Below are 25285 nucleotides of genomic sequence, written 5' to 3'. Positions count from 1 at the left end.
AACTCTATGGTCAACTAATCTTCGACAAAGGAGGAAAGAATGTCCAATGGGAAAAAAAGACAATCTCTTCAGTAAATGGTGTTGGGAAAATTGGACTTTAACTTCCCCCTTAAGAAGCTGGAAAAATAAGGGCGCCTGGGTGGCTCAGTCTATTAAGCGCTGCCTTCGGCTCAGGTCATGGTCCACATCAGGGTCCTCTTGCTGTGTGGGGAGCCTGCTTCTCTCTCTCCCTCTGCCTGCCACTCCCCCTACTTGTGCTCATGCCCTCTCTCTTTCTCTGGCAAATAAATAAATAAAATCTTTTAAAAACCTGGAAAAACAAGAGCAACCTAAACCCCGTGTAAACAGAAAAAAAGTAAGAAATATAAAAATCAGTGAAATAGTAAAAGGGAAAAGAATAGGGAAAATCAATGAGACAAAAAGCTGGTTTTTAAAGATCGATAGTACAATTGAGTCTCATGATTTGCAGCAGTTATGTTCTATAAAATTGCAGGGGACGTTGCATTAGAGAATACTGACCCACTGCTGCTAGGGTTACAAAACAATCTTAGCAAGTAGATGAATTTATAAATATAGAATCCACAAATAATGAGGATCAACTGTGTTGATAAACCTTTAGAAGGCACAATATCAGAATTGATAACAGGTCACCATTAGACATCATTCAGTTAAAGGATGACAATATTAGCAACCTCATGCATATAAATTCCATCATTTAGGTGAATGAAATAGACAAATTTATTAAAAGAGTCAAGTTACCAGAGCTCACTGAAGAAGAAAAGGACAATCTGAAGAGTTCCGTATCTATCAGTACAGCTGAATTTGTAACTGAAAACCTTCCCAACCCCCAAAAAGAAGAATAAAAACACCTCCATGACTAGATGGCTTCACTGATGATTTGTAGCAAATATTTAAGAAAGAAATAATACTAATTCCATACAGAATCTTCCAGAAAATAGTAGAGAACCCTTTCCAACTTTCTAAGGCCAGTGTTGATCCCCAAATCTGAAAAAGACATTACAAGAAGGAAAAATTGAATACAGAGCAAGCAGCCCACAAAAAATAGATTAAAGAAGATATAAATAAAGAAAATGATACACCATGGTGATGGACCAGCAACTCGATATAATTAAGAGGTCAGTTCCCTCCAAGTTTATGTACGTATTCATGATAATTCCAATCAAAATCCCAACAGGTTGTTTGTTTCACAGTAATTGATGAGCCGATTCTATGGAAACGCAAAGGACTTAAAATGCACAAAGGAAAAAAAAAGTGAACATAGCAAATTTGAAAAGAAAAAGAAGAGGATTTACACTACTTGATATCAAGATACATTATGGCGCACCTGAGTGGCTCAGTCAGTTAAGCGTCCAATTCTTGATGTTGGTTCAGGTCTCCATCCCATGCTTGTGAGTTCAAGCTGCACATTGGGTTCCACAAAGGGAATGGAGCCTACTTAAAAAAAAAAAAAAAGATTTATTATAAAGCTATAACAATCGAGGCAGGGTGGTATTAGTGTAAAAATATGTGTATCAATACATGTATAGATCAGTGGAACAGAATAGGGAGCTCACATATAGATAGCCAAGTCCAGAAATGATACTGGAGCAATTGGGCATTCATATGCCAGATAATGAGAGAGAGAGAAAGAAAGTTCTAATCCTGACTTCATACTACGAATGACTTCATACTACATACCATAATCAGAATGAGTGTAAGAGCTAAAACTAAATGTGAGAGCTAAAACTTTAAAAACTTCTAGAAGAGGGGCACCTGAGAGCTGCAGTCAGGTCAACATCCGACTCTTGGTTTTGGCCCAGGTCATGATCTCAGGGTGATGAGATTGAACCCCACTTCTGGCTCCATCTCAAGGTGGAGTCTGCTTGAGATTCTCTCTCTCTCCTTCTGTCCCCCTCCCAGTTTGCAATCAATCAATCAATCAATCAACCAACCAAAAAAATCTTTAATAGAAGTTCTAGAAAACATAGAAATATTTCATAATCTTGGAGTAGGTAAGTAGTTCTTAATATAGGAGGTGAAATGAAAAAAAAGTGGTTAACTTGGGTCACCTGCTCCCTGTGTCTGACCTTTGTTACCATTTCTCTCATCTCTGTCTGCTCCCTGGGCACTGGCTGGGACAAGCTGGGCAATGGTACCCACCCCCCACAAGCCCACAGCCCTTGGAAGGGAGCAACTTTGGCTCTGCCCTAACCCCACTTAGCACACTGTCCCTTCCACAAGCCTGCTGCTAAGGTCACCTCTATAGCCCCCAGCATCCCAGCCCACACAGACTCCAAAGATGCCGCTAAAGTTTGGATTTTGTCCTCTCGCCCCTCCAAGCCCACCCTTATCTCAATATGGGGGTGAAACAGGAGTGAAACTCAGTGGTCCCTCTCAGCAGGCAGTGAGCGGCTCCATTGTGCTCAGCTGTCTCCACTCATGGCCTTGAAGTTTTCCTTACAATGAAGACAGCCTTCTGGGGATTCTAGAGGTGATATGGAACAGGGTGTATTTGTGGACATTTCAATGGGGATTTTTGGCAAAATAGGAGAGGGCACTGAACAACACAATGGGTTGGATCATCACCTAACACCAAAAAATCTCTTTGATTCAGGGTGGGCCACCCTTTCTAACACTTTACCACAGTTTGAAAGTCTGACATAGGAGTAGGAGGAAGTAGAGAGTACCATTGCCTTCCTGGACTTTCGAAGCCTGTGCTATTGCAAATTCTCCCCTTCTAATCAGCAAGTCAGTTCACTTCAGTGCCCATTTATTGAAAGGCTACCTAAATTTAGCTTCCCTTACCTCAGAGTTACTCTGGGGAGTGACGCAGGTGTCCCAGGCTGTGTCTTCATGCACATGCTATCCTCACACAGGGGTAGGGCATTACTGAGACCAAGTCTCCCCAGTGCCAGGTGTGTACTGACCACTGTCCCCAAAGTCAAGAAGGGTTGGGGTCTCTGGAAGTTAAAGGGACCCAAAGGCCCTGAGGGATAGTTAGGACTCCAGTGGGCAGAGATGAGCCAGCACCCAGACTGTGGAAACAGCCCCAGCCAAGGTGAGGAGGGAAGAAGTTTCCCAGCATGTTTGGGGAATCTGGAGAAGTCTAGTTTGGAGCATGGGATGAAGTTAGGGAGTTGAAGAGACAGGTCTGGAGCCAGACTTCAAGGGTGGGGGATTTGGCTTGGTTTGATACCCAGTGAGGGACAGGCCCATGGGTCAGAGCAGGGCTGCTGCACCCTCCCTGGCAGGACCCACGCAGGGTTGAGAGGTTAGGGGGGTGAGTGCCGGACTCCAACCCTGATTCGCACCAGAGTGTATGGCAAGTGAAGAAGACAGAGATGCCCTTGGAGTCCTGTGTCACTGGGGAGCAGAAGGTGGGGCACTCGGAGACAGGTATTCAGGAGGGTCAGGGCGAAGTGGGGAGAGCCCTGGCCCCTGGCGATGCGGGCTGAAACTGTCTGCCTCGTGCTGCGACAGTAAGCACTATGGTCCTCGCAGCGCCTTAGCGGCTTTCCTATGCGCCCCCATTCCGCATCCAGAGAGGGGCCGTTCGGGGCTGAGATCCGGGAGGTCCCCGACTCCCAGTCCACACCTGGAGAGCTCTGGACAGTCGAGGCGGTACCCTCGCGAGGCGAGTTCTCCAGAGCGGGACTGGGAGGCGCGCAGAGCGCGGGAGGCGTGGCGCCTCCTCCGGGAAGCCGTCGGGGTGGCCCCCGGCGCCTCTGCCTGCCGCTACTACTGCCTTATAAGGCGGGGGCCGGGCCGCTCCGGGGGAGGGGCTGCGGCCGCCCGGCCTCCTCCTCCGCTGTCCAGCTGCGCCGGGCGGGCAGGAAAGCTCAGCGCAGCGCAGCGGCGGCGGGAGCCGGGGAGCGCGCCGAGCGGACCATGGGCAAGTCAGGTGAGCCCGCGGGCTGGCCGGGCGGGTGCGGGCAGGGCTCGCGAGTCTGGGCGCCGGGGCCGCCCTCCCCCCGCCTTCACACTGCCCCGCGGCGGGCGGGTGCCCCCGGGAGCCGGGCGGCCGCCGCCAAGCGGGGTCAGAAAGCCGGCTGCGCTGCGGGATCCGGGGTGCGGGATGGGGAGGCGTGCGGGACCAAGCGCCGGGAGGCTCCGCGCCGGCAGTTTCCGGGACAGCCAGGAAGCCGGGGTGGCCATCGGGCCACCAGGAGAGAAGGAGGGAAGGAGAGACCGAGGGAGGGTCCCCCTGTCTGCGAGCCAGAGATTGCGTCAGGGAGGGTTTCCAGGCGCTGATGGGATTAGCGCTCGGCGTCCGGCCAAGGCGTGGCTTTTGCTTTGTTTCTGGAGCAGAGTTAGACTTGGAAAAAGCCCCCCAACTCTGACAGCATCTCCTGCCGCAACACAGCTCGCCCCAGCCAGCTCTCTTACGGACAGCTCTGAGCATCCTTTCCTTCTGTCGTCGTCCCTCCTCCCCCGAGCGCCCCTTCTGTGCCCAGCTATGTGCCAGGCTCAGTCTGGCTCCACCCGGGTGCAGACTCGCACTTCCCCTTTATGGCTGACCTGTCGCTGCCCATCCTCACCACTGCGGCTGTCCGGGTGAACTTTCTAACATGCAGATCTGTCCTGTCACTTTCTAACACCTTCCATCCCATGGTCTTCGGGAGAAAGAGTACCACTCTTCCGCTGGGCCTGGGGCCCTGTGGATGTTTATAGGTACCCTTACCTCCCCCTCTGCACGCTGCTATTGGGAGACTGGCCCGCTGGTCCCTTCCCCTGGGTTCCCTCTCCCAGCGCACACCACTAACTTTCTATCTTTCCCACTTTGCTGTGGTTGCAAATCCTCCCCATACTTCTAGGCTCAACCCGAGCCTGGGACGGTCCCACTCCGTATCTTCTTTGTTGCAGCCCTCCCAGCAGTCAGCTTGGGTCACTGCCTCAGCCATGGTCCTGTTTCCCACAGACTCCTCACTGCTGGGGCCCCGGGGCCGAGTCTAGCCCAGCATAGTTTCTGCCTCACAGGAGGCTCTCAGTGAACAGCTGTTCAACAGGGCTCAGAAGTCCTGCTTCATGGGAAGTTGGGGCTGTGAACCTCAGGTGGGTGAGGCCGGGTCCCTCCTTGAATCTCTTCTCAAGATCCAGACTCATGAGGTGCTGGTGTTGGGAGTAAGTGGCTTTCCCTGGCCTTCATCCTGACCTGCTGTGACCGGTCTGGCTTTCAGCCCTGGCTCTGCTGATCACTTGCTGTGTGATCTTGAACAAGGCTTTTTACTTCTCTGTGCCTCAGAGGGTGGCCCAGAGGCTCTCCAGTACGGACAGGTGGCACGAGTTGTCATGTAGTTCAAGAACAGGGTGATAGGCGGCGATAGGGCATGGAGTTGGCAGATGTGAAAAGGCATTTTGAGAAATCAACTTTTTTTCTGTACCCTCGGAGAAAATCCACAAATTCTCTGAAGCCACATTTGTATCCATTGTTTCTGCCCTCTTCCCTAAGAAACAGTTTTCCAGAACTTCTAGTACTCAGCTATATGCCCATTTTTCTATCTGTTCATCCGTCTAGCCCTCCCTTCCTCTTTCCTTCCTTTTCTCTTGCCCTCTGTCCCACCACCTATTCGTGGGTCCGCCAAGCTGCAGACCCACTGTTGTCGAGGCATGGCCTCGGTCCTCAGCAGAATTCATTTGGATCATGGATATGCTCCGGAAAGAAGTGGGAAGTGATTCAAGCCACAGGCGGGTGCGGGTGAAGAGTGGCAGGAGATCGGGGGAGAGAGAGATCTCTGCAGAGGGGACCATCGAACCTCCTGGGGCATCTTGGGGATTTGGACTTTACCCATGGGACCTCAGGTGCCACTGAAAGGCATTGATCTGAAAGCCTGAGTTGTGCCAGGGTGGAGGGTGGCTAAGACGGGGAGACTACTGTGGCTGCTCAGGAGAGGCATGTAAGGACCACAGAGGATGAGGAAGATGGTAGCCAGAAGCAGACTTGGGGACTGACTTACTGTGAACATGAGGGAAGGGCCAGCAGTGTGCATCTGGGTGCAGTTTCCTCATTACCGCATAGGGGCCAATCTCTTTTTAATTTTTAACCTCAGATGTACGTTAGAGCTATCTGGGGTTGTGGGCATTGCTGAAAAAGTATCACACAACTGACACAGCTAAAATTCCAGAAGACACTCGGGCTAGTGCTTCAAGATTCCCAAGACATGCTCCTAGCCCCGTCTCCCTGTTGGGCTTCAGTTTGCAGCAAGTGTGATGGGGGCAGAGAAGAAAGGCAGTGGCTTCCAGCTCTGTAGATGCCTCTGGTTCCTAATAATGGTGATTACCAATTATTAAGCTCCTACTGCATACCAAACTTGGAGCTAGGTATTTTACTTTTTTTTTTTTTTTTGAAGATTTTATTTATTTATTTGACACAGAGAGAGAGAGAGAGAGAGCCAGAGAGGGAACAGAAGGGGAGGGAGTGGGAACAGGAGAAGCAGGCTTCCCACAGACCTGATCGAGCCTGATGCGGGGCTCCATCCCAGGACCCCGGGATCATGACCTAAGCCAAAGTCAGACGCTTAACGACTAAGCCACCCAGGTGCCAGGAGCTGGGTATTTTATACACGTTACCAACATTTGTTAACCGCCTACAGGGCAGGTATTACCAATTTTGTAGGTTTATAGAGGTTGAGTACCTTGCCCAAGTTCACACCTTGACCCGTAAGTGAACCAGCCGGGATCTGAACTGGGTTTCTGCTTTCCCAGCTGTGTTCTTTCCCCTCTACCACATGGACCACTTACCACCTGCTCCCCACCGGCTTTTCACCCTGGATTGCAGCCCCATAGAGACTTCTGCACAGCCTGCAGTTACCTCTGAGAATCTTACCTCTGCCCACAGCACAAAGCACCAGAGGACAGCAGAGCAGAAGACCTTTTAGGGACTGACTACCCTGGGAATCTCCTACCAAGTGGGGGCTGTCACACCTTTGCTAGGGAGGGCTGTGTGGGCCGGGTCATTCAAGCAGTTCCATTTTCATGTTGATTTTATTGAAAAAAGGGGGGACTGGTTCAAAGAAAGGGTTTCCTGCTTTGAAGATACTTTGAAAACCACAGATGTCATCCTTCCTTCACACAGATGGGGAACCAGCCTGAGCAGAGGCCCAGGGACTCGCCTGTCTGGCAGGCCTGAGGGGCCGCAGGAGCACAGAGCCACTCTGCAGGCCAGAGTGAGCTCTCCCTGGCTTCTTCAGTCCTTCAGGAACAGAATGTCTGCCTGCAAAGGGGCAGCCTGGGGCCAGTGCTCCAGGACATCCGTGTTCCCAGGTGGCACTTGGGCAACTCTTCATTGTTCATCGTTTTTGCCGTTAGGTAGAGGAAGACATCTGTGAAGTGGTAGTATGCGTGATTTGAGGGAGGGAAGAAGGGGAAAGGAGGAATAACTTAGATCGGGCTGTAATGTGGACTCATTGTGGACCTTGGGCAATTCACATGTGCAACGGAAAACCACAGTTTCCTCCACGTAGAGAGAAGGCTCCCGTCCGAGTGCCTTCTCGGAGCTTGTGTGTGGAGGCTCCATTCTTTTGTTCATGGACTCATTCACCCAGTAAATAAATGTCTGAGACCAATTTAAATACCAGCAGCCCTGCTCGCTTTAAAAATCTAGGTTTGGTTTTGTTTTAAGATTTTATTTATTGGAGGGAGGGAGAACGAGCGAGCTCCTGCACAAGCCTGGGGGAGGGGCAGAGGGAAGGGAGAAGCAGGATCCCTCTGAGCAGGGGTTCCCAACATGGAGCTCCATCAGGGGACCCTGGGATCAGGATCTGAGGCTCAACCGACTGAACCACCCAGGAGCCCCTAAAATCTAGGCTTTGACAGGGCAGTTTCTCCCAAGGCCAAGGGATTAAGTGTCTCTGCCCAGTAATGAGGCTAATAATTATAGTTGACATTTAGGAACTGTTCATTGTGTTCCAGAACTGTTCTGAAGCATTTTCATAGGTTAATTCATTTAATTCTCACCACAACCGTGTGAGGTAGAAACTGTTCTGCCTATTTTATATATGGGAGAAATGAGACACAGAGTGATTAAGCAACTTCTCCAAGGTCACACAGCTAGTGAAAGGCAGAGCTGGTCTTGAATTACCTGGAATCCAGGCAGAAAGAGCAGGAACTACCTGCGACCCGTCTGGAACTCACTTTTTTTTTTTTTTAAATCAACTTATAATTTTTCTTCCTGATAAACCAGCAAAGCCAGCTTTGCCCCAAAGGTGGGACCAGGTTGCTTTCCAGCCTCTTGCCAAGGGGACGGAAGGGGCCTGTCCACAATTTCTGCCCTGACCCCTGATGCCCCTCTTTGGGGAGGATTTTGGAGAGGGCAGGGAAATGAGTCAGACTGGGCCCAGGGAGGCCTCAGAAGAGGACCAATGGTGAGGGAGGAGTCTGTCTGTCCCAGCCAACAGCCCCAAGGAGGAGGGGCGCGGCCTGAGTTTCTATCTGGCAGTTAGAAGCCTGGGCCCCAAAGGACCTCCAAGAGCCCCCATCCCAGCACAGCACTCCCTCCCCTCATGGAGACAGCCCAGCCCTGACTCCATAGTCCCTCAGCCACAGCGAACCTTGCCCAGGCAGCTCCTTGCACCTTCCAACGGCTCTGACCTTAAGCCCCACACCCATCCCTGGAAGCTCCTCCTTTTCATCTGGGGCCCCTCAGACAGGTCTGTCCATAAAGGGCTTAGCATAGAGGAGGCTTCTGAGGAAGTTCTTTTCTGCTCTTCCTGCCCCTCCTCAGAGATTGGCAGGCCCAACCCCACTGGACTTGATCCTCCTCCGGGACCTGGTGACCCCACTGTCTTTTCAGTGTTTCCTCTGTCTCCTGAGCCTCAGGGGTGGTATAGAGTTAAGGACAGGGTTTCCCTCTTCGTGGTTCTACTACCCCTGGACCATTTGTGGGAACTTGGGTAGGTAACTTCCCTTCTGGAGCCTCAGTTTCCTTATCAAATAAAAGGTACAGTAGTGGGGGCTCCCACAAAAGGTGGCAATAAGCAAGTAAAATCGTGCACAGGCCTGGCACCTGGAAATGGTTGGTCAGCAAAAGAAAGGACCTCTTCCATTCTGGGCTAGCACCCTGAGCCTGTAGGAGTTCTCTGAGCCTTGGTTTACCCTCCTACAACATAAGGACATTATTCCTACCCTCCCCGATTGGGGGGGTGGCTGGAAGAGCTCTCCCTGTCTAATGTGGGGATGGGTGGGGTTTTTTCTGACTTTTTAATATTTACATTTATCTGTGTCCTAGGGTTTTTGTACAGAATAAGGTGTGCCTTTTGCTGGGTGTGTTCACAAGTGATATCTTGCCTCTGAAGGCTAAGGCCCTGCTCTAAGGAGTGGCCTGGGCGGGGACTGGCCTCTGAAGTATGGTTGGGGATAGGGAGAGAAGGCTCCCCTACCAAAAAGTCTTCCTGACCCCTTTCTAGAAAACCTGACCCAGGACACTGGCCTTGCTGGCGACAGTGATCAGCATTGGCTTCTGGGCACCAAGCTTAGATTGGGCTCAGGAACTTTCACTTTTGTTTCTTTTTACTTCCCACATTCTGGGAGTACAGTGACCTAGTTTTTAGCAGCCTTGTGTATCCCTCTCTGTCGAAAACACTGCAGGACCTACAGCTCTGCTGGGTCCAGTGCGACCTGAGCCTGGCCCTCAGAGCTGGCTTTAACCTGGCTTCACCTCAGCTAACCCACCCACTCCCCATATCTCCCCCTCCTCCCCATAGCCCTGGATCTACCAGCTCCCTTGTCCTGCCTGGCTCTTTCTGTGTCTGCTTTGCCTCCTTACTGCCTCCTCCGGGGAGGCTTCACTGGTACATCGGTGGTCCTCATAGCCCACGCTCCTCAGTCCCATGCACCTCCTGTGGTGTCCCACTGTGGCCTGCGGGGGACATGGGAGCTGGCAGGGACATTAGTGTGGGCCTCACCAAGCCCGTCCCTCAGATGGGGACCCTCTGCCCCTTGACTGTGTGCACACACACCTGCCCCTGCACAGACACACACACTTGTGATCACTGCATCTCCTTAGAGAAGCTCCGAACTCGCTGCAAGAGTGAGGTCAGCCATGACTTGTCTCCTCTCACCCCACCCTGATGGGACCTTACGGGATCTTAGGATTGGAGGGACTTGAGGGTCATCCAGTTGGCCTCCAGTGCCTGAACCCTTTTGAGAAGAGTCACTTGTTTGTACTCCCCCAGTGCTGGAGAGCTCATTACCTTGTAAGGTCACTCTTTCAGTTTTTGTGGAAAGTTTTGATTGAAAGAGCTTTCTTGGGCTGAGCTAAAATCTGTCATCCTGGCCTTTTCACCTGGCCATTTTGCCCTCTGGAGCCCCAGACTTACCAGAGGTGTCCACTGTGTCTTCCAAAGGCTGATCTCCAGGATGAACAGACCCAGTTCTTGCCATCTTCCTTTTTAAGACCTCTGTTTCCAGCCCCTTCTCCACCTGGCCACCACTTGTGGACACACTTCCGATAGTTGCTGCCTCTCAGACAAGGCCAGGGCCAGGCTGGGTGAGGAAGTCCAGCTGAATGCTGGCTCCTGCAGGACTGCCAGTGCCTTGCCCAGGGGCTGGTGGGACTCTGGCCGCCAGGCCGCCCTACTGACTCCTTTGTGTCTCATCGACTAGAACCCCTCTGGCTCCCACCAGTCGTTATGGCTTCTATCTGACATATACTCTAAGAACCTCTGTGACTCCATTATCACAAATACCACATTAACATACTGAACCCCAATTTTTGTTTTTATTGCTGTGGTAGAAAACATGGGACACAAAATTCACCGTCCTCACCATTTCAGAGCCTACGGTTCAGTAGCATTACATACATTCGCATGTACGTACTGTTGTTGTACAACAGATCTCCAGAACTTTTCCATCCTGAAAATCTGAAACTCCACCCAGTAAACAGTACCTTCCCTTGTCCCCCTCCCTCCCATAAACCTGACATCTTTACCTTTCATACCAACAAGGGTTTGTCTCCTCTCTTGACCACAAAGACCTGAAGAGTTCAGGTCACAGCTCCTCCCCTGTCTCGGTGGCAAGATGGTAGCAAGCAGCTACTGTCACCCCTTCCTTCGCGGTGTCCCCCATGTCTGCCTGTCAGCCACAACCTCCCAAATCCTGCCGTTCAGACCCCTGCCCCTGCCAACATTGCTGTGACCAGACCTCACTGAACTGCCCCGCTGGGCCCCACAGGCCTAACTCTTCAGGTGATTAGAACCCCCTTGGGCCGGCTCAACTGCCACCCACCGTGGGCGTGACCCACAGTCACCTCGTCTGTCCTGGCCCACATGTAGCCCAGAGCTCCCTGAGGGCAGGCCCCGGCCTGGGTCTTCCTTCTCCTGCATCACCTCAGAGACCCAGTGGGATTTGATTCAAAGCCCTGGGAGACCTGGGGAATCTGGCTGAGGCAGGGGAGGAGGACTCCCTGTTGGGTCATCTCAGTCTCTGGGGTGAGAAGAGCAGAGGAGAGGAGGCTGGTGAATGACCTGGGGCGGGGGGAGGAGCGGCGCGTCTTCACCCTCCGCGTGCACCCTTACCGCCCACGGCCAAGCCTAAGGGACAGGCCCCTGCCAGGAGAGACAAACTCGGTGTAACGACCCTGTGGCTCTTATTCATAACCCACACGACTGGCTCCCAGATTCCCACTGCTGGTGCTCAGTGCCTTCCGACCAGCCTCACTAGCTCCTGTCTGAGCCACTTTGGGGCTCCAATCAGGGGCCACCTTCCTGATCCCCAAGCCCATGGTAGGTTACTTTTCTCCAAGTTCCTCTTGACGACCTACACTCACCTGCACCTTGGCTATCACTCTGCCGGTGCCTGTTTACAAGGCTGCCTCCCTCTGTGTGTGAGCTCCCTGAGGGCTGGACAAGGTGGATGTGTCTCTGGAGCTCTCGTACAATCCAGGAGGCCGGAGTGGAGGAGGCACTCAGAGACCAGAGGAACCGATGGGTGGGTGATGGGTGGCTGAACAGATGATGAACCACGAGATGGACGGAGGAGTAGTGGGGAGACGGATGGAGGGTGGGGGATGGTGGGGGTTCCATTCCAGAGCCAGACTGGGGTGACTTCTGTCCGCTGTTGACCTTGCCTCCACCCACTTATTCTCTCTCTAACTGCAGCCTCCTTGAGCTTGTCCTTTCTGAGGTCATGACCCAGTTGCATCCCTGGGGGCAGCTGACCCCCAACCCCCCACCACATTCTTTTCCACCCTGTCCCCTCAATCCACTTCCCCAGTGCTGTCCTCCCCAGGCACTTCTTTATCTGGCCCAGTCTTTTTGGTTTCCCCAGCACAGTACGGGCACCCTCGCCATAGCCAGGCCTGGGAGCTCTGCAGTCTCCATACATTTTGTCCCAGCGGTTCCATTGCTCCCTATCCCACCCCGCAGCCCCTACGCCTTCTGCGCACCTGCGGCCCAGCCTCCACTCAGTGGCCAGCGGGGTCTCCCAGGAACACACGTGTCCTCCTCTCAGCCCCTTGTGCCCATTCCGTCCCTTCCCGCTCGCTGCCCTGGATAAAGCCCTAGTTCTCTCACATGTGTTCCATGGGCCCTACCTGACCCAGGAGGCGCCTCTGTGCAGAGATGGGGAGGCCGGCTCAGGGCTGTGGAGCAGGGTGTCCCTGTTGTCCAGCTGGTGGGGGTGCCGAAGGGGAGTGCAGCCTCGCCCTGCGGCCTGGGGCTGGGCGGCATTCTGAAGCCGCCATTGCACTTTCTTGGTGGGTCTCTTCTCCACACTGAAACCTTCTCCATTTTGAAATCATTGCAGCTTCCAAGCAGTTTAATAATGAGGTCCTGAAGGCCCACAACGAGTACCGGCGGCAGCACGGCGTCCCCCCACTGAAGCTCTGCAAGAAGCTCAACCGGGAGGCTCAGCAGTGAGTCCCCAGAGAGCGGGGGTGACGCGGGCTCTTCGAGACGCTATCACGGGGGACTGGGGGTAGGGGTGGGGGTGTCAGCCCAGAGGACGTGGGTTTGAGGGGCAGGTACAGCCAGGCTTGAGTAAATAACCCTTGCGCCACTGACCTCGGCAGGTCCTTTTTCTTTGAACCTCAGTTTGCTCCTCTGTAAAATGGGGCTGTTGTGGGGCTCAGAAGAGTGGCTGGCGTGATGCTCCCGATCTCCACCGCCAGTCTGGGGCGGGGAAGGAGGCTGGGCCGCAGCAGCTTAGGGCTCACATCCCGGGGCTTCCCTGAGCCGGCCTGCTCTGAGGGGGCCCGTGGACTCTGGCAGGTATTCAGAGGCCCTGGCCAGCACGAGGATCCTCAAGCACAGCCCAGAGTCCAGTCGTGGCCAGTGCGGAGAGAACCTGGCATGGGCCTCCTATGATCAGACAGGTAGGTCGCTTTCTTGGCTGCCCTCCCCCACCTCCCCTCCCGGCTGAGCTGGGCCCAGGACATCCTGTGTTCAGACCCCAGCACCCCGCTCCGTGTAGCCTTGGAGCCACAGGCCCAGAGAGGGAGAGGGGCCCCAGAGCTCTGTGTGTGTGCTCCCGGGGGCTGCCTGCAGCTCTCCGCAGTCTCAGATGGCCAGCTCGGGGCTGGGCTTGTGCTGGGTGCCAGGGACACAGAGATGAGTCAGACTGCCCGGCCCTCCCCCTCGTAAGAGCTCCCAGCTGGGGCGTGGGGGCAGGGGAGAAAGTCTTTTCTCTGCCCTTTCTGTGCAGTTTCAGCCTGACCCTGTGGGCTCCCAAGTATCCCCAGCTGCAGTTTTGCTTTCTTCCCATTTTGCTTTCATTTTTAAAATGTTGGTGTACTCACTTTTATCATCAGAAAAATGCAATTGAGCTTCTTCCATGTTAGGAAAAAAAAATGAGAAAGACAATCCCTCCATCTGAGGTCACAGCCTGGAATGGTGATCCCGCCACACTGACCAAACATTCTGGAGCTTCCTGGCTCTGACGGGGCTGCCGTGGCTTTTTAGGAAAAATGCTGGAGAGAGATACTTTGCCCTCTGAAGTCTTCTCCAGACCCCAGTGGGAGGATGGCTACCCCCTCCTCCCTGGGCCTAACATTCCTGGGAGTTCCCCTGGGGAGGCCTGCTGTCCTCCTCCTAGTGTCCCTTCCCTGAGCTGCGGGCCTGCAGAGGGGGAGAGGTGTGAGCACCCTGGAGCCTGCAGCCTCCTTTCCAGGCCGGGGCCATGGGCCCTAATGGGGAGAAGGCTCCCTGAAGGGTCAGGAACCGCAGGCAATGGAGGTGATTGGTCCCAGCCTTGCGTTGGTCCCCTATGGAGCCCTGAGCAAGTCACTACCCTCTGTGGCCCCAGTTTCCCCATCCCTCTCCATAGACTGTCTTTATCCCCACCCTGGGGACACGTTGGGATCTTTTGCAGTACTTTTAGAAAAGACCCATGCCTGGGTCTCTCCTCCAGAGACACTGACACAGTCTGTGGCAGGCCCCAGGCGTCGGCCTGGTTTCAGTGCTCCCCGGGTGAGGCCCGAGTGTGGAGGCCTGCCTGCCCAACGTGTGGTCCTTGGGGAAGCAGTGGCACCTGGGAGCTTGTTACAAATGCAAACTCAGAGGCTGCAGCTTTGACCTAGGCAGTCAGAATCCAAATTTTAACAAGTGCCCCAGGTGATCCATGTACATGTGAAAGTTAAGGGTAAGACTTACTGCCGTGGAATGGAGGCTCCCACAGTGGCCTGGACATCAACAGCTCCCAGGGAAATGCTGTGGGTTTTCTCCTGCCTAGAGTGGAGACCCTGACCCACCAGCCCAAGTGCCTTTCCTCTTGTGGATATTTCAGGAGACACACTTAGGGTGGGGTGAGGGCAGAGTGTCCCGAAAACTCAGAGCATCATTAGAAGCCCTTGGAGTACATTGCATACAACCCTTGTACAGAGGCCCAGAGAGGGGAAGGCCTTGCGCGGGATTACACAGTAAGTTAGTGGCAGGGCTGGTCCCCCAAAGCCAGGCCAAGGGTCTTCCTAAGCAAGGCCCTCTCTGCAGAGGGGGATGGGCAGGAGTCCCTGTTTCAGCTCACTGGTGCTTTGTCAGACGTCTATGGGGTGTGTGGTTTGGGGTTAGTGGGAGAAGGTGGAAGGAGTAGCGAGTGGGTTAATTTTGCTGCCGGGTTTGAAACAGTGTCTTTCCATACAGGAAAGGAGGTGGCTGATCGATGGTACAGTGAAATCAAGAACTACAACTTCCAGCAGCCTGGCTTCACCTCTGGGACTGGTGAGTGAGGGGGGCACCCCCGTGGCCTGGGCCTGGGCAGGGTTGCAGTTTGGGCTCTGACTTTGGAAAGGCACTAACCCTCTGAAAATCGATCGTGTCTCTCCTCTTTTACCTCTTCTGTATTTCTCTGGTTCGACTTCACCCAAAGGGCAGGACTCCTTCTGTCACTTCCTCCAACACGCACGCACCCCGCTCTGGCTGAGTACACCCGATCCAGGAATTCCTGTCCCACCAGCTCCAAGTTCTCTACATGACTAGAGTGTGCCGTAAGGAAGCTGTCGATTTTTAAAATTCCCGAGTGCCTCCTCCCAGAAGTGGTGGTATAACCGGTCGTCCTCCTGCTAGTTTTGGTCCCCTCCAATCCAACCTGCTTCCAGCATCCAGAATATTCTTTCTAAAGCCCTCTCATCAGGAAAACGGCCTCACTGTTCACTCTCTCCTTCTAGTCTTAACTCCCTCCCCCTCATACCCTGCATCCTTCCAAGGTGCTCCCCACATCTCCAGCCTCCCAGGAGTCTCCCCTGCCCCCCAACCCCCACCCCTTCACCTATTCCCTCCAGTTTGTGTTCAGAGGAGCTTGGAGCGCAGACAGCCTAGATCGGCTCTCAGCTCCAGCACTAGTCGTGTGAACTTGAGTTGCCTCTCTGTCCTTCCCTGTCCCAGAGGGCGAGGGGCAAGGCGGTAGCCTCTAGGGGACATTCTGAGAGACGGTGTGTAGATGCAGGGCAGTGCCACAGGCCATAGCGGCCATGGGACCGTCCTGCTTTCCTGTGAGGCCTCCAGGGTGAGCAGGAAACATTTAGCTGACTGAAGCCCCAGGCAGCCGCTCTGTGTTCTGGGCCCACACCTGCCCCTCAGCCAACTCCCCTCACCTGGCGCCTGTCTTTCCTCAGAACTGACTCAGATCTACTTGCGGCCCAGGAGGGGTTGGATGGGACTGAGAGTTTCTCTGACCAGAAGGAGCCAGGGAAACTGAAAAGGGGATTCCCTGCCCACCCCTACCCTACCCTACCTCATCCCACACATGGGTGGAGCTCCTGTGGCCTCTCCCCCTCTGGAAGATTCTTCCACAGCAGGAAGTGACATGCTCTCAGAGCCAGTCACTGTTTCCTGTGGTTTGCTGCTCACCCCTTTGGGGCAGAGGTTCTTGCAACAGTGTGGGCAGGACTGTGGGGCAGAGATGCAGATCTACTGAGGCATTTCTCCTCTCAGCTGTCCAGCCAGGGGTAAGGAAGCTGCTCTCAGTGATGGTTCTGTGGCAGTTAAATTCGAGAAGTGAGGGAGGGAATAGCAACAACCTTCTCCCAGTGATCAAGGTTCTTTGAAGACCCAGAACCTATCTTTTCATAAAGTTCAATGTCCAGAAGACATTGTATTTCGCACCCTCTGGATTTGCTTTTCCCAGAAGCAAGGCTCCCGAGCAACTGGACATGTGTCAGAACAAGTAACTACCGTTGCTTCTCTGTGCCTGCCACTTAAAAATTACAAAGTGACTCCACATTCCTGGCCACGTGAGCCTCACAGCACCAGTTGTGGGTGGGGCTTTATTCTACCCATTTTGCAGAGGAGGAGACTGAGGCCCAGAAGGAGGAAGAGACTTATTATAAATCTCCTATCCTCAATTCGATGTTTTTTCCATGGCTCCTGCTCCAAGGTGGGAGTCTTGCAAGTGTCAGAGCTGGGAATGGGGCTTGGCATGATCACTGACCACCTGTCCAACCTGTTGCCCCACATCTCCCACCCCTAAAGAGGAAAACCACAGAGCAACTAGCTCCTAGGCTGTCCCAGGTGCCAGTGGGCAATGCCTGGGGACAGGAGCACAGCTTTGGGTGGTGGTAGAATGAGAGTTTGCAAGACCCTTAAAGATCCTCAGGCCCATTCCCCATGCCTCATTCCCTGACCTGAGTCCATGTTGTAGGGAAAGAGACTTTGAAATACCCTGTAATCTATCCCCACCCACCTTGAGTCAGCAGCATCTAGTGATGAGGGGCACAGTTCTGTGCTACAAGCTGAGTGAAGAAAAACTGTTTCTTGCAACTCCTTTGTTACTTTTTTTTTTTAAATGTTATTTATTTATTTGTTTATTTGAGAGAGAGAGATAGAGCATGAGATGGGGGAGGATCAGAGGGAGATGCAGACTCCCTAGCCCATGTAGGACTCGATCCTGGGACTCCAGGATCATGACCTGAGCCGAAGGCAGTCACTTAACCAACTGAGCCACGCAGACGCCCCCTTTATTACATTCTATTTTAATGCATAGATTGGTTTGCTTATTTACTCTGAATAAATAATACATGACATGAAATCTGCAAACTGTATAAAGTAAAAAGTCGTCCTTCCATTCCTGGTCTCTAGCACTTTCCCTTCAATTTCTTGTGTATTATCCTAAAGTTGGTCTGATCTTATACCAGCATGAGGTAAATATGTTCTCTTTTCCCCTTTTTTCTACCCTGGTCTGTGATCTGTTTTGCATTTGCTTTCTTCACCCAGCAGATTGTAAGAGATTGTTCCATGTTAATACAAAAAGAGCTTTGTCGTTCTTTCTTTCTGTTACCCATTATCATTATTCTCTTGCAGAAACATACTGTGACTTATTTAATGTGTCTTTCAAATGTATATTCTAGGGCTTTTAGGTCAGTTGCAGGAAAGAGGATGTGATCCCTTTTTAAAAAAAAAAAAGAAAAGGTTTTGTGTCTGGTTTTGTGTCAGTTAGTGATTTAGTTAGAAACCACTGTGTGTCTGATGGTTGCTAAGGAAGTTGTGTCCTTTAACTCGTCTCTAAATACCCACACTTAATTATCTCTGGACAGAAACCTCCCTGGCCAGAGGGAAAATCACTTAGTCTCATCTGTTTGGAAAAGGCCTCCAGGGGGCCCACATGCTGCTTGTGTCTGTGATCATTTTCTTGGCAACCCGTGGATAAATGGCAGTTCTTCCTCGCCCGGGCAAGAGAGGAAGCGGGTGGTCAGTAGCCAGAGTCCAGGTCTCTTGAGAGAAAAGGCTCACACGTGGCAAAGAGCTTGAGCCTTAATGAAAAAGCAGCCTGTGGAAACGGTGACACCTCACCAAGCTGCTGGACATCCTGGAGCTGTGACTCAGAGAGTAGGGGGACCCAGGGGGAAGAGGCAAGAAGCATTTGATTTTGAGGTGAAAATCAGAGTTTAGCGGGCACTGGTTAATACAAGTTTAAGGACAAGTGAAAAAGATGCGTTGGGGCGCCTGGGTAGCTCAGTTGGTTAAGCGGCTGCCTTCGGCTCAGGTCATGATTCCAGGGTCCAGGAATCGAGCCTCGCAATCAGGCTCCCTGCTTAGCAGAGAGCCTGCTTCTCTCTTACCCTCTGCCTGCTGCTCTGCCTACTTGCGCTCTCTATCTCTCTGTCAAATAAATAAATCAAATCTTAAAAAAAAAAAAAAAAAGATGCGTAGTTGTGCCTGGGGTTTGTTTTCCTTGAGTTCTTGCTTTGATTTTATCATAGCAAGCTCTGCTGATTACTATTTATGGTTTATTATTCTTGTAAACAATTTGATAAAACTTCAGATCTTCTATGGACATAGACAATTAAATAATACCTACATTTAGAAATTATAAAAATGGAGTTCATCTGTAGGACAAAATACACACAATCTTTTTTTTTTTAATATTTTATTTATTTATTTGACAGAGAGAGATCACAAGTAGGCAGAGGCAAGCAGAGAGAGAGGAGGAAGCAGGCTCCCTGCTGAGCAGAGAGTCCCATGCGGTGCTCGATCACAAGACCCTGGGATCATGACCCGAGCCGAAGGCAGAGGCTCTAACCCACTGAGCCACCCAGGCGCCCAACACAATCTTTTTTTTTTTTAACATTTTTTTTATTCGTGAGTGAGAGTGAGTGAGAGAGAGAGAGCACATGCAGGGGGAGGGGCAGAGGGAAAAGCAGACTCCCTGCTGAGCAGAGAGCCAGGTGGGGTGCGGGGCTCCATCCCAGGATTCTGGGATCATGACCCAAGCCGAAGGCAGACACTTAACCGACTGAGCCACCCAGGTTCCCCCTTTCTTTCTTTTTCTCTCTTTCTTCTTTATCTTCTGGTAAAACATATTTACCATAAAAATAACCATTTCAGGGTGTCTGGGTGGCTCAGTTGGCAAAGCCTCTGCCTTTGGCCCAGGTCATGATCTCCGGGTTCTGAGATCGAGCCCCGCATTGGACCCTCTGCTCAGCGGGGAGCCTGCTTCTCCCTCTCTCTCTGCCTGCCTCTCTACCTACCTGTAATCTCTCTCTCTTTCTGTCAAATAATTAAAAATCTTAAAAAAAAAAAAAAAACATTTTTAGGGGCAAATCTCACAGGGAGGCCGCTTCTCCCTCTGCCTCTCTCTCTCTGTCTCTCATGAATACATAAATAAAATCTTCCAAAAAATTAATCATTTTAAGAGCACAGTTCAGTGAGATTAAGTACATTCACATTGTTGTACAACCATTGTACAACCCTATCCATCTCCAGAACTTTCAGTCATCCCAAACTGAACCCATTAAACAGTAACTCCCATCCGTCCCTCTCTCCCTCCGCACCCGTAAGCTCTGGTGACCACTATTCTACTCTCTGTCACTGTGCGTTTGGTGATTCTCGGTATTATGTAAGTGGAGTCCTATAATATTTGTCTTTCAGTGTCTGGTTTATTTCACTTATCATAAAGTCCTCAAGATTCATCCTCAAGGTAGAATATATCAGAATTTCATTCCTTTTTAAGGCTGAATAATATTTTATTGTATGTGTATATGTAACATTTTGTTTATCCATTCATCCATTGGTGGACATTTGGGTTTTTTCCCCTTTTGGCTACTGTAAGTGGTGCTGCTATAAAACACGAGTGTACCAGTATCTGAGTCCCTCCTTGCAGTCCCTTGGGGTTCATTCCTGGAAGTGGAATTACTGGTTCAGATGGTAATTCTATATCTCATTTTTTAAGGAACCCCCGTACTGTCTGCCACAGTGGCTGCACTCTTTCATATTTCCCCCAGCAGTGCACAAGGGTTCCAAGTGCTGCACATCCTCACCGACACTTGTTATTTTCTTCTTCTTTTTCTTTTTTTAAAATATTTTATTTATTTATTTGCCAGGGAGAGAGCAACAGTGAGAGAGTGAGAGAGTACAAGCAGGGGGAGCAGCAGGCAGAGGGCGAAGCAGGCTCCCCGCTGAGCAGGGAGCCCGATGCAGGACTCAATCCCAGGACCCCGAGATCATGACCCAAGCCGAAGGCAGACGCTCAACCGACTGAGCCACCCAGGCATCCTGTTATTTTCTTCTTTAAAAAAAAAAAATTCACCCAAAGAGATGTAAAATGGCTACCTCTTTCTTTCTTACCCTGTGGGATACTTTGCCACTCTGATTCAATTTTCCTTCTTCCCTCTGTCTCTTTCACATTTATATCAGATATTGGGAGAGCATCTCCTTTGTGCCAAGCTCAGTGTTAAACACTGGGGATATTGTGACCAGTAAGTCAGGCATGGGGGTACCTGGGGAACTCAGTCGGTTGAGTACCTGCCTTCAGCTCCATTCCTGATCTCCTGGTCCTGATATGGAGCCCTGCAGTCAGGCTGTCTGCGCAGCGGGGTGTCTGCTTTTCTCTCTGTGCTGTCTCTCTTACTCTCACTTTCTCTTCTATAGATAAACAAAATCTTAAAAAAATAAAATAAAATAATACAGGTGTGGTCCCTACCCTCAAGGAAGAAACATAATCTCTTCAGTGTTGTTTGAGCAAATGAATGTCATTCTGTGCTATGGAAGTCAATATTGACCTGTCAAAGGATCTCTGAGTCCTTAACAGTGAAGGTGCAAAGGGTAAGCTCCCACCCTCTACTCCTTGAAGATGGAAGAATTTATGGTCACTGAGCAAAGAGTACATTATAGCAACTCTTTTACTCCCCAAGTGGAAGGGGAGTGGGAAGCTGAGCTATATGAAAAGTTGGAAGGAAGCAGTGAGTGAGGGGCAGGCAGCCTCAACAGTGGGACACTGAGGCTGAGAAGCTTAACAAACCACAGAAGTGTCTAGAAGGTCAGGCAGTAGCTTGAGAAGGAATCGGGATGCTTGGCTTAGAGCAGAGGGAATTAAGGAGGCTCCAGCTTGTAAGGTTTCAAAGAGTGCAAAATGTAGAAGGCCTGCACTTGCAGTGAGGGTAGAAGCCAAGTCCAAGATGGTTTCCCATCTACCTTTTCATTCATCCCACATATTCACGCAACAAAGGTTTATTTTACACTCTTCATGTGCCAGGCTGGGCCAGGGTACTGAGTATACTTTGCTGAATAAAACAGTTTCGTTCTTGCCCCTGTGAGTCTGAGAGCCCTAGCAATGGAGCCAAGCAAATGAACAAGAAATCAAACACATGTAGCATTGCAAATGGAAGAATGCTATGAGGGGGAAGAACAGGGTATGATAGGGTGACCTTGGGAGGGAGGTGTTGAGGAAATAAGTGATTGTGAAAGGCTTCTCTGCACAAGTGACATTCAGGCTGAGGCCTAAGGGTTAAGATGTTGGTCATCAGGAGAGTGTTCCACACAGTGGCCAATGTGTGCAGGGGTTCCATGGTGGGGACTAACCTGATCAAGGAATGGAAAGGAGGCCCTTGGGCCAAAGCATCCCCTTTCATTCTAGGTGCAACTGGAAGCAGTTGAGGGATTTTTAAGTGGGGAAGTAAACAGATATGACTTATGTCTAAAAATGATTACTCTGGCTCCTTTAGAGAAAGGGAATTGGAGGAGACAAAGGTGGGTGCTGGGGAACCGGTCGAAGGCTATTAACAGGGGTCCACGTGAGAAAGTTTGTGATCAGAACCCAAGTTTGGGGAGTGGATAGACTTAAGATCTGTTTTGGAGTTAGAGTCTCCAGGATTGAATGATGGGTTGTAGAGGGGGAAATGAGGGTGAGGGAGGAATACAGATCAGTCCCTAGGGTTGTGTGCATGGAGGGAACATTAATGGAAAAGGAAGGTAGGAAGAGCAGTGACTCTGGGGGGAACCAAAATCAGTAGTGAGGTTTGGACAGGTGACATTCGAGATGCCCGTGAGCCATCCAAGTGGAAATGTCAAGTAAGTAGTTGTATCTGGAACACAGAGGAGAGATCGGGGCTAGGGAAATAAATTTGGGAGCCAGAGAAAGATGAAATTGCCTAAAGAACGCAGCAGGTAAAGAAAAGCGAGCCCAGGACTGAGCCCTGGGAAGGGCGGGCGGGCCCCTCCAGCATTTATCAGTGAAATAGAAGAGGCGGAAGAGGCAGTAAGATGGGAATGACCAAGGAGGGCAACATCATGGAAACCAAAAGAGAGGGTACTTCAAAAAGGGGAGGAGTCGACTATTAAATGTTCCTGAGATGTCAAGTAAGAGAGGGACAAAAAGTGATCTTAGGGGAGAAACATGGAGATCATGCATGACCTTGAAGAATAGAGTCTGGGGGGTGTGGAGGGGTGGAGGCAGAGGCCAGTGGCGTGGCATCCTAACTGTTAGGCTCACTCAGCTTTGTTGTGATCTCCAGGACACCACGACACCTTTGAGCATCTGGAAACGGTGAGGTAAGGAGGGTCTGTGTGGCTGATTGAGAGACCCAGTGCCTCAGAAAGTCAGGCAGGGGAGTGTTCTCTGTCTCCTGCCTCTGACTGGTGTGCTGGAAGCTCAAGCTTCCCAAGCCTGACAAGATGGTGCAGGGGTTCGAGAACCCCTGGAAACGTCCTTCTCCAGATTCTGCCGACTAACCTGTTTTCCTCTCCCCCTGCCTCTGCCCCTCCAGGACACTTCACAGCCATGGTGTGGAAGAATACGAAGAAGATGGGAGTGGGAAAGGCATCCGCAAGCGACGGGTCTTCCTTCGTGGTGGCCCGATACTTCCCTGCAGGGAATGTCGTCAACCAGGGCTTCTTTGAAGAAAATGTCCTGCCTCCAAGGAAGTGATTCATTAAATGTAGTGGGAACGTGGCAGACTTAACATGGATACGAAGTGCCTAGAACAACAAAAACTCAGCTGCGTGTCTGTCCCTGTGGGTGTATGTGCTTGTGTGGGGGATGCTTTTGAGTGTCTCTTGCACACACACTTGGATATACAGTTCTGTATGAACTTATTCTTATGGAAAGGAATGAGCCTATTGAAAGCCTTTAACCCTGATGGTTACCTAAACCACAATTATTTGGACTTAGGGGGAAAACGAAAAATCAATTTTAAAACTTTTTTTTTTCTAAGCAAACTTCTTTTGTACATTTCTTATAATATCCATCCCTGGTCTTTTTCTAATTCCAAATGTTTGTGATGCTTCAAGGTGAAGTTCATTTTATGTGATCTTCATGCATTGTAATCTACTTCTGGTAGATATTTAAGATTATTAAACCCTCTTCTAAATGTAACATAAAACCGCTTTAAACACATAAATATAAAGCAGCTTCCACTGGAAACATGGGACAGGCAGGAACTGCCTTTCACAGAATGATCGAGATTTCTCCGTTTTAAGACATGATGTCATCTGCATGCCTCCTGGAATTCTCTGATGGGAATGCCAAAGAACAAATGGAGAGAAAAGTTTCACTTCCTTGCATTTTCTCCCTTTAAATAGCAAAGTACCACTACTCACCACCGCCCTTGTCCCCCTCCCACCTTTTCTCTTAAAATCCTCTGGCATCTCAGAGCTCCATATGTGCCTCCCGGTTCCTGGGGCCTCAGGTCAGGCCGGAAAGCCGCCCCTCCCCCACCTCAGCGAGGTGGCCCAGGGCCTGTTCTGGGAGAGAAAGCCCCTCACACTGCCTGGGCTCCCAGCCAAGCGACTGAAGGATGAAGTCAGTGAGTGTGAGCTCACCAGGGCTCCCAGAGGAAGCCCTCCGGCCTCTGCCCTCCCCAGGCTCACAGGGCAGGAGCCACCGCCTGTTTCTGGCAGCTGCATGGGCAGCTGTGCGGCTGCTCCCTCCAGGAATGCGGGACAGGCCCAAATGTTCCGGGGAGACATCCCATGGAGTGAGGGGGGGAGGGGAGGTTAGAGTTGCCACTTTGGTTCTGTGTTTGGCCTCACACCAAACAAAGTTCCCCTGCATAATGATTTCACGTGGTCTGTGTGGGAGGACCCTATCCAGATGCCAGGCTGGGTGTCGCAGAAGCAGGACCTCTCTAAGTAGAGAGACAGCAGGCTGCTGCCTTAGAGACCCACTCGGAGCAGGCCAGTCAGGGAACTCGCTTCCTGAAGGTCGGGCTGCACTGTGAACGCAGCCTCGTGCTGTGCCCTTCCTTTCACCCAGGGATATTGACTAAGACAACAATAAAATCTCTTTTGTGTAATATCTTCCATGTCATTCATGCCTGATGCTTAATTGGTGACTAAGGTCATCGTAACTCTTAGTTCCTGCCTTAGGTAACTCAGGCTTCCCAGTCCCTCAAACTCTCCCTGGAACCTTGCACCCTGCTGGCCTCTATGCTTCCATCTGGGGGACCTACCCTCACATGGCTGATTGGACCAAAGCGGACATGTGATCCAAGGGCAGCCAATCCCTGGGCTGGCCATGGGCCAGGCATAGGAACTAAGAAATAAGAAAGAATTAGCCAGTAGAACTAAAATGAGGATGCCATGAGCTTGAATTAGGGCCATGGCCAGCCAAAACTATATGCAAGCCAAGTGGCCAGTTGAAAATAAACGGAAGTGAGAAAGCCAGCATTAGAGGTACAAATGAGGGAGTTCCTGAGCTTTCTAGCCGAGGCCAGTCTGTGTATCATTAAAACATAACCCTCATCTTCAGGGCTTCCCAGCAAAATGATATGTTAAGTGATGTTCCCCAGAAGGTTTAGAATATTAGGGTCACCTCCCTCAGGGAGTCTTCTTAAGCCAAAAATGCTGAGCTGGGCAGGGAGTGGAGGGCGGGGAGTAGAATAAAGACTGGGCTGAGGCCACACCTGGGCAAAAGGGACTGAATGACCAACAAGTCAGCGAACTTCCTGGTAGCTCCCAAGGAGACCATGCGCTCAAGTACACATACATAGCCAGGTCGCAGACACTGACATGCAGCCAAGTGCTTAAGGCTGACATCTGTTTCCTCAGTTGGCTGGAGGAAGATAAAAGCTGACCAGAAGAGCTTTCTAGGCTGAAGAAAAGCCACGCAACAAAGCTGGCTGAGCAGGTGTGCACTAATTTTACTTGCT

The 25285-nt window shown here is 51.2% G+C and overlaps 1 protein-coding gene across 3 annotated transcripts; it reads left to right on the top strand.

The window, feature by feature from the left end:
• The first annotated feature begins 3754 nt into the window (after positions 1 to 3754).
• Positions 3755 to 24434, top strand: GLIPR2 (GLI pathogenesis related 2). Of its 3 annotated transcripts, none has more exons than XM_059142539.1 (5): positions 3755 to 3901; positions 12739 to 12847; positions 13203 to 13306; positions 15069 to 15146; positions 22904 to 24434. In XM_059142539.1, exons 1-5 carry the CDS (start codon positions 3889 to 3891, stop codon positions 23062 to 23064), a joined length of 465 nt encoding a protein of 154 aa, XP_058998522.1. In that variant the 5' UTR covers positions 3755 to 3888; the 3' UTR covers positions 23065 to 24434. The 3 variants fall into 3 exon arrangements, with proteins under 3 accessions (XP_058998522.1, XP_058998524.1, XP_058998523.1); XM_059142540.1 differs by lacking the exon at positions 3755 to 3901 and adding an exon at positions 11256 to 11922; XM_059142541.1 differs by lacking the exons at positions 13203 to 13306; positions 15069 to 15146.
• The last annotated feature ends 851 nt before the right edge of the window (positions 24435 to 25285 follow it).

The sequence above is a fragment of the Mustela lutreola genome, chromosome 12 (genome assembly GCF_030435805.1).
Source record: "Mustela lutreola isolate mMusLut2 chromosome 12, mMusLut2.pri, whole genome shotgun sequence".
In the NCBI taxonomy this organism is placed as follows: Eukaryota; Metazoa; Chordata; class Mammalia; order Carnivora; family Mustelidae; genus Mustela; species Mustela lutreola.
This window is presented reverse-complemented; position numbering and strand designations above follow the sequence as displayed.